Genomic DNA, 12,274 nt, shown 5'->3' on the forward strand with positions numbered 1-12,274 from the left:
AATTAAAACTTGAGTTTAATAATTAATTGATGTTAATTGTCTTAAGTATTTGGGATACTGCCAACATCATTTTGTGCAGCTGTTGTGCATTGATATGACTTTGGAGTAATAGATATTATTAGCTGAAAAACAATGCATTAATACAAGCTTTAAACAAAATCTTGTTACATTCCATAAGCTTAGTATAAAGTCCATTTTCCTTTTAATTTGTTGACTAAAGTTAGAGGAATAGGCTTCACTTTTTTAAAAAATCAAACTTGATCATTTAACAAACATGTACGAAAGCCTTACATTTATGAATATTTAGACCAGCAGTTATCAACCTGTGGGTCATAACCCTTTTGGAGTGTGAATGACTCATTCACAGGGGTTGCCTAAGACCATCCTACATATCAGATATTCACACCGCAATTCATAACAGGAGAAAAATTGCAGTTATAAAATAGCAACAAACACAATGTTATGGTTAAGGTCAACACAACATGAGAAACTACATTAAAGCATTAGAGAGGTTGAGAACCACTGATTTAGACTGTGGGTAGTTTTTTTGGTTTTTGTTTGTTTGTTCTTTTATTTTTGAGACAAGGTTTCTCTGTGTAGCCTTGGCTGTCCTGGACTCACTTTGTAGACCTGGCTGGCTTCAAACTCAGAGATCCAATTGCCTCTGCTTCCATGAGTGCTGGGATTACAGGCATGAGCCACCACACTCGGCTTGTGGATAATTTTTCTTTAATGCTAGATTTACAGAAACAGCATTAGTTATTTACAAATAAGTACTATGTTTATAGTGATCATTTCAGGTATATTGCCCCTATGGCATTATTGATTATTTCAGCTACAAATATCTTGCACTATAAAGAAAGATGTAGTTAGTTGTAAGATGGAAATATTTGGATAGTTGCAGTAAACTACGTCATGTAGCCTGCTCACCCCAGCAGAGAGGTAAACAAGCCTGCATTTTATCTGACTTTCCCCCAAGACTGTCACATACCAAAGGCTGTGTAAATTTCCTATAACCTTAAATAGCGGCTTGAGGATTCTTTGTCAAAGAAGAGAACTCAGAGCTTGGGCTGCTAAGGAAAAAACAATCAGGCTGGCCTTGGCTGTGCTGCTAGTGCATGGCAGATTTAAGTTTGAAGTGGATTTTTTGTTCCAGTGCAGAACAATGGCACCCCCCAAAACCCTGCTTATTATTTTTTTAAACTTTTTATAATGTTTTTGAGATTAACACAATCACATTTAACCCTTCCTTCCTTCTAAACCAATGGTTTTCAACCCGTGGGTCACAAGCCCTTTGGGGCCTCATATCAGCTCTCTTCATATGAGCTATTTACATTCCTATTCATAAAAGTAGGAAAATTATGGTCGCAAAGTAGCCACAAAATAATTGTGTGGTCGGGGTCACCACAGCATGAAGAACTGCATTAACTGGTCGCAGCACTAGGAAGACCAGTGCTCTAAACCCTCCCGTCTACCCCTTCCTACTCTTCTTCAAAGTCATGGCCTCTCTCCTCTTTAGGTATAACCAGCCTGTATAATGTTATTTTTATGAATGTGTTGCTATATGTGTGCACATTTATGTATGTATTGTGTTGGTATTGCTCTGTCCTGGGGAAGCCTACTTCTCCCAATCTCAGCATTCGCTGGGTTTCTGTAGTTCTTTGTATCGGATCGAGGCCTCACAGGCTTTCCCCGCCCACTTTAGTATGTCTGTTGGTGTCATCCTTGTTCAACTCACATTTGGGTAGGCAAGTCGGTGAAACTTCATGGGTCTAGCTTTACCTTGTCTGACCTGAGAGACAGAAAAAAGAGGGGAAAGAGAGGGGAGTGGAATCATTTACACTTATGCAGCTTTCTTTGTAGAAAAACAATTGTTATCCCACTGAGAGCTTTTTGGCTGGAAGTTAGCAGTGTCTTGAGAGAGTGCCAGTTAGTAGTCTCATCTCTTGGTATGGGGTAGTTGTTACACTAGGTAACGCTTGTGAGATACTTAGGAAGATACTGAAAACTTCTCCATCTCAAAGGTCAGCAGGTACAGTGTCTAGCTTTCTCTATTTGGTAACTGATTTATTTGTTCTCATTTTGAAAAACTTCCCTCCCATCTTCATATTAGGTCCTTACAGAATGACCTCTCACTGACACTGACTTTGGACCACAGGCTCTCTTTGGGTTCAGATGATGAAGCAGATCTTGTCAAAGAACTCCAGAGTATGTGCTCCAGCAAATCTGAGTCTGACATAAGCAAGGTACGTAGTCCCCACGAGCCAGTCATGGGCTCCTTCCAGCAGAGCCTGACCTTTACAACAGGATGCTGGAAGCCATATCCCAAAGCGCATCCTCTAAGTGAAATGTCTTATCATGTATCATTGTTGATGCTATAAATCAAGTCATACTTTACTTGGCTCAGAAAATCCAAGCCATTGGACAGTAGGGGCTTTGCTGTTCTCTTCTGAAACACCTGATCTTAAAATTGTATGTGAATTGTATCAACAAAAATCAAGTCGCCATATATGTTTGAGCAGTCTTTTGGTTGTTTGGGAGGGATTTTGTGTTGTGTGGGGGATGAAGCCTGGAGGTTTGCGTGCTGGTCAAATGTTTTATGCTGAGCTACATCCCTGTCCTCATGTATTGACTGATACAGATCCTTTCTGGATATGGTAGCTTAGGCTGACTTTGAACTCAGTATGTGTTTCCATAAGTAGCTTTACGCAAAAGCTGCATTTAAATTTCTCAGACATTATTATTGTCAGTTTGGTACATAGGCTGTTGGTAAGGGACAAGCTTCATAGCACACTCGAGTTGTAGACAAGAGCTACAATGACATTCTTTACAAATAAGAAAAGGAATGGTCCCGTATAACAGGTATTGTCATAGTCTTTAAGCCATGAAACTTGAGAACCAGAAATAGAAACCAGTTACCTGAAATGTCAAAGAAAGCATTAATGGCATCAAGTTGAACCTGTTTTAGCAGTCTAATATCTGCAGTACATTTGGCCCAGCCTCCTGCAAAAACACTTTTACTTGGAAGGGAGCAAAGACATTCACAACATGCCGAGAGTCCAGTGAAAGCCTCAGCTAGTTTAGATGAACAGCTAAACTCTCTAGGAAAAAGTAGAAATGACTCCCTTACCTGACCTTCCTGGAAATGAACTGAAATTCCTATCTACAGGAAAAATGAGGTGTAATGATTCACATACTAAATTTTTTTTAACTTGCCAAGTGAACATTTTCTTTCTAGAAAGTTCTTCTGCTCTTCATGAGAGAGACCTTTTTAATAGATTGGTTTTGGTATTTTAAAAATGTCCTTTGAGCAGGACAGAGTCTGGAGACATCTTCTCTGGAGGTTTTCAAGGTTCGGGAGGTGGGTGTCTGCTCTTCTGTAGCTTTTCTGTGGCACCATTTAGTTGGGCCTCAGGCGAGACACATTCTAACAGTGGAGGCCTGACTTGGTGAGCTATGTGTCTTCCAGATTGCCGATTCCAGGGAAGACTTAAGGAAGTTTGATAGTTCAAGAACCAACCCTGCGTCCTCAGGACCTGTTAGCCCGAGGGTGCCAGTGCCACAGAAGGTAAATGTTTTTCTCTGCAAAGTGAGAGGGAAAAGGTTTGTTAGGGAACTGACTTCTCAACTCAACTTTGTAACCTACACTGAGAGAATAAAGAGGAAAAGTGTATGTGAATCAACTAAGCTTTTTAAATGTTTGGGTGATATGCTGACCTGCTTTTCTTACTATTTGATAGTATATTTCAAAATATTTTGTTTATTTTAAGGTCTTTTTTTGTTTTCATTTTTGTTTGACAAATGGCATAAGATTTCTTGCATTTGGTGAATCTTGAGTTAAATGCAGTAAAGGCGGAATAATAACCTAAAGATGTTAGACACTTAAGATTTCTCCTTTTCTTTGCGCTTAAGTGAGAGACAGTCTTTCCAAATCAAGTCAGAAAGACCAACAGAAAAGTCAAGTTTCATATAGATTCTGCTAACCCATGCAAGAGACAGCACAGTTTGGTCTTCTGGGTGAGTGGGAACCATGTATGAAATCTTACCCATCACTTTGTGAGGATACAGAGAATTTGTCCTGTTCACATCTACACCCACTATGGCTTACAAAGAGTAATGGGTACAAAGACAGGCAGGGTAGAGAAGGTAGGACTTTTAAGTGGGCATGGTGTAACTATTAAAGACTAATCTTTAGCTGGTTATGTGACAGTCCTGGATTCATAGCTTCTGCTGCCCCATTGTTTCATTAGATTCCAGTTCTGGTTAATGGTGTGAGTAGTAAAAGGAAGGAAGTGGGCTGAAGTCCCAAGTAAAATAAATAACATGCTATAAATACCTCCCGCCCTACCAGACACAGTTTAATACAGTACTTGTGTCCTTATAGAGCATTTGGGCTCAAAAATATTTTGTTCATAGCTTATCCTTCTGCCATCTTTAAATCCTCAGTTCGGTGTATGTGTGATAGCTTCTCTGGTCTCTGGTTGGTGCCCTAGAAACTTTCCTTAGGACTCATTGTATCACATAGAGAAAGGAGCCATGAGCATCTTGAGAAATGGAATAGTGAGCAATTTCCCCCTAGTACAAAGTCATTTTTTTAATGAATATATTAGTAACTGTTGGCTGTGGGTATACCTCAGTGGTGGAGTGCTTTCCTTTCCTAGAACAGATAAGTCTTCAAGCTCCTGAACTGGAAAAAAATAATTGTTAGACCATGTTGCTTTTTGTTTAAATGTCTGGTAAAGAAGCCTTATTTTACTATTATCAGCCATTGTCCATGGGAGCATAGTACTGAAAATGGTATAAGCTACAGGCAAAAAGGACAGTGTTGGTTTAGAAGGGAGCTGAAGGTGTGCTTTATCCTGCCTGGCCTCTTCTGCACTGTGTAGTGGTGTAAACATGCGGTTGGCTGTGAGCTTTAGGACAGCTGTTGCGTCCTGGGTCCCTCCTTATGGTGAAGACACTGGCACAGACCCTTCCTGTCTAGACGATGCTTTTCTCAGGAACCGCCAGCAGAGGGCAAGGTACCACAGCTGTCTGTTAGCTGGCCGCGCCCTTCCTCTTCTGCTGTATTTATGATTCACCTAGCATTTCTTGGTCCCATGCCCAGTTTCTCTGCTTATCAGGAAGTAACTCCCTTTAGAGGTGAGAGTGCCCTGGATTAACTGAAATTACTTTCTCCTTCATGGCCAGAAGGCATACTCCATCAAGAACCTGCTGCTCGCACCTTGCAGATCTGACAGTGAAGGACTGTAACTGTTTCCTAATCAAAACAGCAAAACAAGTCAATCAGCAGTAGAAATGACCGTTACGGTAAATGTTTTCCTACCACCTAAATGACGCAAATGCAGGCTCATCTTTTGAAAGCAAAAGTCTTCATCTTTGGTGGCACATTGACATCTGCTTGAAGGTTTTTTTTTTCTTCACTTCCTGAACTCTGCCCTCTAAATGCTCTGGTGTAATTAGACTGAGGTACAGATAGGACCTAGATTTTCATGTGTAGCCTGGCATAATGTCCAGAGCTCTAAGATGTAGCTTTAATCCATCTTTACTTTTTACACCCTTTCTTTATTCCCAGATATATTCTTAAAGAGGCTAATATACCTTCATCTAACTTTTCTACCACGTGCTCTTTCACTTTTCCCTCCCCCTCTCCCTCCTCCCCCTCTCCCTCCTCCCCCTCACCCCTGGCACAGTCCTGTATGCAGGCATCACATGTCTCCTCCCTTTAATATCTAGAGAAATCACCATGTCTTCTTACCTTCTAGAAAATGCTTAGTACTGAATCAATGGCTTGCTCTGATTTAAACATAGTTTTAAAAACAACTTTAGGGAAATAAATTAAGTTTTTGTTAGAGGGTTATATAGGGACCTTGGAAGTTTTAGGCCAAGAAAGTTTATAAATCCTTAAGGGTCCTGCTTGAGGATCTTTGGGAAAGATGCCTTAAAACTATACTTGGCTGCCAGGGTGCTGGGAACAGCATTCCTTCACCCTCTAGAGGCATGTTTTCTGATTTTCATACTCAAGCCTTGAATGTCTGTGACCTACAGTTAGCCCCAGTGAGCCTCCATGTAACTGAACCCTCTCCAGAGCCAGACTCAGCTTGGACACCCCACACATATATTTAGCTGTTGTGAGAGAACTTTTAGCAATTTAAATATTCATTCTGCTTGTCTTATGCAGACCAAAAGACAGACTTCAACATAACACATGTGAGGCTGGAGAGATGGCTCAGCAGTGAAGAGCACTGAAGAGCACTGACTGACTCCAGAGGACCAGGTTTAATACTTAGTGCCCATATGGCAGCACACAAGTGTCTGTAACTTCAGGGCCTGACACCTCACACAGATATGCAGACAGGCAAAACACCAATGTACATCATCATATAAAAATAAACAAGTTATTTTTAAAAAATAACACACCACATTATCTCCTTTTCTGTTTGGGACCGTGGTACTTTACCGAGTACTTTACCAGAGAAAATTCAGCAAAAATGGTGAGATTACCCTTTTATTTCTATATTATAGCTATATGTATTTATTTTTTCAACATGCTCCCCCTCCTATTGTTATGGCAGGGAAAATGTCTAGGCCCTCCCTCATGCTAGACAGTGGTGTACCACTAAGTAACGTATGCAGTCTACTGTATTTTAGACCAAATTATCACATAAGGCCAATCCCCAACTTATAATCTTCTCAGCGTCATTGGGTTTAACATCAACATAGAAACACACCTCTGTTGTGTCGGTGAGAGTGATTCTCGGAAGGCTTAACTGAAGAAAGAAGGCACATGTTGGGGTGGGGATGGCTCCCATCCCACAGCTAGAACACCTGCCCTGAAGAGAGCAGGAGAACAAACACACACTCACCCATCTCTACTTCCTCCCTCCTAACTTTGCATCCCTCCAAGTCTAAGCCATGTGAATCCTCCCTTTCCCGTGTCTCTTGGAAGAGTAACTAAGTGACCTTACTAGCGCAGTGATTAAGCCCCATGATGTTTAAGTTATGGCGTCTCTACTGTGGTCTGACAGTTACGTGTTAGCACATGATTCTGTCTATCCAATACACAACAAGCTGAGTACTCTCTTTTGTGTGACCAAGTCTCTAACCAGAACAGTGTAAGGGAGGAAATATTTGTCTCATGGTTTCAGGGATATTAAGTCAAGATCTCTTGGCCCATGTATTCAAGCAGAACATCATGGCCAAGGGAGTGTGTGGCTGAGGAGAGCTATTTACTTTGTTTTTAAACAGGAAGGAAATAATAAGACAGAAGTTTGCCAAAGACAAGAAACTCCAAGGACCAAGCCCTACTGACCTACTTTTTGCTCTCTGCACTCTACTTCTTGAGGTTTCTAGAACTTCCCAAAGTAGTACTGGAAGCCAAACATTCAATTCATAAGCTTATGAAAGGATGCCTCATACTCGAACAACAATATATGTCTTATGTCTCACAACTTGGTAGCTTCAACAGTTTTTCAGAGAAAACTAATCAAACAAAGAAGATTGCAGGTCTCTTTCATTTTCAACTGCACCATTAGTATGTTGTGAGCTGCAGTAGAGCACAGACTGGTGTGTGTGTGTGTGTGTGTGTGTGTGTATGTGTGTAGCTCAACCCTCTTTCCTAGCTCACTTGCAGTTCATTTCATTGGTCCTAAAACAAAAGAATATAGCCATTTAATTATTCCCTAAAGAGCACATTTTTCTGAAAGGGGGCTCTTTCTTTTACTGGCCACACATTTACAGCCTAGCCTTCTTTTCCCTAGCATGTGCTCTAGACTTCATCTTGTCCAACTTACTGCTTGTCATTTATTGAGAAAATGTTGAAAGCCCCAGACAACAGTGTATCAGAGTTGCTCACAGCTGGCTTAGCATTCTGAAATAGCTGGCTCTGAAGACCTGGAGCCAGTAGATTTCACTTCAGAGATTTAGGAGTGACCAGTGGTCATATGGAAAGCTTATTAGGACTTTAATAGAACATAAATGGAGCAGAAAGGAGATTTGAAGTAGACTTTAGTGACTTACTTAGGACATGCCTAAACATTTGGGACTTCTGCAGTAAATAAGTACTTTAACTGCCTTCCACACTCACTTTTTCCCTGCACCAACACTGCCATAATTCCATAATTATTTACCTATTTTGCAGGCAACATTACATTAGGTAGAAGAGGAAGGCAGGTATTAAAGATAAGTGATGACTCCTGTGGCGTTGAAAGAACAATACTAACCTGGGATGTGCCCAAGGAGATGCCTTAGAAAGATTACATTAAAACTGCAGGTGGCAGCCGAGGTGAATTGTGTTGATTGGTGAGTGTAATGCAGTCCTTGAGTATAACTCAGAGCTAAAGGTGACAGCGAATTAGTGACAATTCAAACAGAATGGGAGGTAAGGAAAGATCACCAGCTGTGTGAATGGAAACGTCTCAGAGCAGTGGCATCACTGAATAGCACAAGGCAGAAAAAGCTTCTTGATGAGGTGAGGTAAGTTTTGAACTTTAGATGCACTTTTTACACGTGGGAGAGGTTTTAAAGCCACGTCCCTATGCCCCACCCCAAACCAGTTAAATCTGAATCTTGGAAGGTCAGCTGATTCCGGCAGTGTGGCTAACATCCTTTGTGACTTGAGCTTTTTGAGAAGAGACCATGGCCAGTTTAAGGCAGACTGTGGCTTTCCACCCCAAGTCATCTTAGTTTCGTCTGTTAAATCCTAGTTTTAAATCTTTCCATGATTGCATTGGTGAGTGGTTGAGTTATTACTCTCAAAGCAATGTTCGCTATCTCCGAGCTTTGTACACTTTAATATGGTACAGGCCAAAGGACCTTGAATGAAACTGGGGAAACGTGGGGAGTTTCCAACTTCCTTGTTCTGACTGTACAGCTCCTCCCAGCTGTCCAAGCCATCAGATTCCACACGGGGAAAGTGGGAAATGTTGGCCAGGCGACTACAGTGCTTCTGTAACACTAAAAAGTTAGACCAGCAGAGTATGACCATGTCTAGGAGATTTTGACCAACCTGGCCACAGAGAGAGAAGGGACAGCCCGGTAGAGCGGTTCTTTGTTGTATGCCACACAACTAGCACAGTGTTAACGTCTAGTAAAGACTTAATACCTGTTTGCTGAAGTACAAAAATGTGACTTGTCCAGGGTCACATCTTGTGGAGATCTGCCTACAAAGTACTTGGTTGCTGTGCTAGCTTTTTGCCACTGTGACAGATGCCTAAGAGAAATGATTGTAAAGGGTGTTGTTTCTGGGCCGGTGGTGAAACAGAAAACCATGAAAGTCAAAGAAGCACAGAAAGAGACGGAGGTCCTGCATACCCGGAACCTGCAAGGCGCAGAAAGAGAGCTGACTCCTGCCAGCTGCCCTCTGCTCCGACGTCTCCTGACAGCCACTCATATGCACATAAATGTAAACGAAATGTTAAAGATAGCTCTTCATTAAAGATACACAGTCAGTTACTTATTCTGTGCACCTCAGCTCCGCCTACACCTCACATCATTTCCTAACAATGCCATCACATTACAAACCCAGTGGTCCGATTAAAGTCAGAAGTCCTCAAGCTGGAAGCCAAGGCTTGGACTAGTGAGCCTCTGGTGAAGACATATGGTATCTAGACAGCAACAATTGAGCTTGTCCAGTTTGATGTTCTCCGGTATTAAATTGTATGAAATTCCTATTGATATGGAGACTTAAGAGTATTTGGCTTTAGCCTCTCTGTTGCCGGGCAAATATTTATTTAAGAGGACGGTGATGCTAGGAAGCCTGTCTCATGAAAAATCAAGCAGAAAGTCTACTGTTAGTCAGTTGTTTACTTCTTGCCACACAGGGAGAACTCCTGCAAGTTTGCTCGGACATAAAGGGGCGGGGCGGGGTCAGGGGGTGAGGTCAGGGGCGGGGGCGGAGACTAACAACTGAACTGGGCCACTCTGATAAACCATTGGTTTCTCCTCTCTTCCAGGAAGCCAGTCCTCTCAGCAGCCATCAAACTACGGAATGCAGCAACAGTAAATCAAAGACTGAGTTGAGTGTCTCAAGAGTTAAATCTTTCCTTCCAGTTCCTAGAAGTAAAGTCGCCCAGTGTTCCCTGAACACCAAAAGAAGCAGCAGCAGCAGTAATACAAGGCAACTAGAAATCAATAACAACTCCAAAGAAGAGAATTGGAACGCAAACAAACATGAACAAGCAGAAAAACCTAACAAATAGGCCTGCCTACAACACCATCACCTTAACCTCTTTTGTATATTTCATGCAGAAACCAAGAATAAGAAGATGTACATACCTTCAAACGAATAAAAAAACCACTTTCCTGTAATATAAAGGATGAGTGCGGGACCACTATTCAGTTTTTTGTAAAGAATGTATTTATAACCTAGCATTTTTTCTGTTCATTCTGTAGAACTAAACTTCCATCCCATGAAGTTATGTCAACTTTCCAAGTAGTTTTATAATAGAAACATTGTAACAGTTTTAATCAAGTTGTTCAGGGGTATTAAAACAAAAACGTCTGTGTACTGTATATTGCTATCTGTACATATGTACATATATGTATATTTACAGAAGTTGCATACCTGTGTACAAGGTTGGCCTAGGTAAAATGGACCATTTTGAATGGTGATGATAATTTCATGTTTATAAGGAATGACTCGAATGGGGCAATAACAAAACATTTCTAAACAGTTATTTTCCATTAAAAGCCATATGAAGTATTTTGCCTGTTAAAATTCTAGTTTTACATTTTGAATCTTTTAGTGGTTACATTGCCATCTGGTTGCATCATGCATATATATATATATATATATATATATATATATATATATATATATATATATATATATGCTTCTGAGTTTGCATTATGACTTGTAAATATGAAATTATAATGCAATAAAAGTGTTATCTTTCTTACAAAACTTTTGTACCTAAGTGGATATAAAAGTTACCTGCATAAAGAAAGATGTCAATAAATGATTTTGGAGTTAACTCCCTCAATATATTTCTAATAGCACACTGATAATAAAGCTAATATTTTTTAGAAGTGTGTCTTCTAAAACTAATGGTGAAATTATTTATCCAATTCACAGTTAAGATACTTTGACACCAAATAAAATTTTGAATTAGTGAAGTTATTTTGCTGTATTTTCCTATCTGTAGCTGCCCTTGGGTACTTATTCATGCAATAGTTTTCTAATTGGAAGGCAGGCAGTGTGATATTCCATTTAGCATGCTGCTGTTTCACTAGCCATCCACACACTAGATTACCCTTACAATATCATAATATATATATATATATATATATATATATATATATATATATATATATATATGAGAATAAAAGCAGACCAATAGAGCCCAACTAGCAAAAAATACAATTTTCAAATGAAACAGCATTTGCTCATTCATGAAAGCTTTGTAAGGAATCAGGGTAAGTATGCACATTAAACATACACACATGAATACTATGTTAAACTTCTTTACAAAAACATCTGCAAATGTTAGGGGACAATGTGGTGGCAATTGTATCCTTGCAAGTAGAAGACAACCTTTTCATTGGAGAATAACTAGAGTGCAACCCATGGCAACATTCTTTCTGGACGTTCTCTCCGCCAGGAAGTCTTGGGTAGAATACAGCGCCAGCCTCATATACAGGAAAAGGCACAGCAGACAGAGAAAACTAGAGCAAAGGTCGGAGTAGGAGGCGAGGGAGGAGAAGTGGATCCAGACTCAGACACAATGACAATGTTGAACTCAACTCAAATTCCGCATGCCAGGTGGTATTTGATACTCACAAGTGTTTTCATTAAGAAGGTGCTAGTCTTGGGAGCAAGACAGTGTAATCAAAGACGAAAGGTGAGAAAACAAAATCAAATTTGAGAAACACTGAGGTGACCTGTAGTAACTGATCCATGCTGCTTCGTCTTGTCAAATTCAAAGTGTACTTTTTATAATTGGTTGGCAGGCAGCATAATGTCTAAAAAGAGCATTCAGATCAAGGGCTTTCAAAGCACAAACAGAAGCCTACTGATAGATAGGTCATGGTATTTAATAAATCATAATTCATTTAAAAGATCAGAACTTAGTAGAACTGAAAATGTCAAGGCCATCATAGTAAAAGAAAAATTAAAAAAAAAAACCACATTTACCCAGTATATGGATTATGAGTGCATATCCATGTAAATTAAATTATGACTGTGGGCTATGGTCCTAAGTGTTTCAATGTCAGTAGGATATAATGGAACTTGATGGGACCTAATTTAAGAGTGAGCCTGCAATCATCTAGATAT

General features: G+C 40.2%; 1 protein-coding gene across 3 annotated transcripts in view; it reads left to right on the top strand.

Moving 5' to 3' along the window:
- CTTNBP2 (cortactin binding protein 2) overlaps positions 1-11,113 on the top strand; it is a 151,098-nt gene extending 139,985 nt beyond the window's left edge. For all 3 annotated transcript variants that reach the window (XM_084786311.1, XM_084786312.1, XM_084786313.1), the window contains 3 exons: positions 2,114-2,246; positions 3,470-3,568; positions 9,954-11,113. In XM_084786311.1, coding sequence (XP_084642437.1) covers positions 2,114-2,246; positions 3,470-3,568; positions 9,954-10,199 — 478 coding nt within the window. In that variant the 3' untranslated portion in view covers positions 10,200-11,113. The remainder of the gene's footprint in view (positions 1-2,113; positions 2,247-3,469; positions 3,569-9,953) is intronic.
- Positions 11,114-12,274: the final 1,161 nt, after the last annotated feature.

Source organism: Acomys minous, assembly GCF_964271855.1.
Source record: "Acomys minous genome assembly, chromosome: 6".
NCBI classification, from domain to species: domain Eukaryota; kingdom Metazoa; phylum Chordata; class Mammalia; order Rodentia; family Muridae; genus Acomys; species Acomys minous.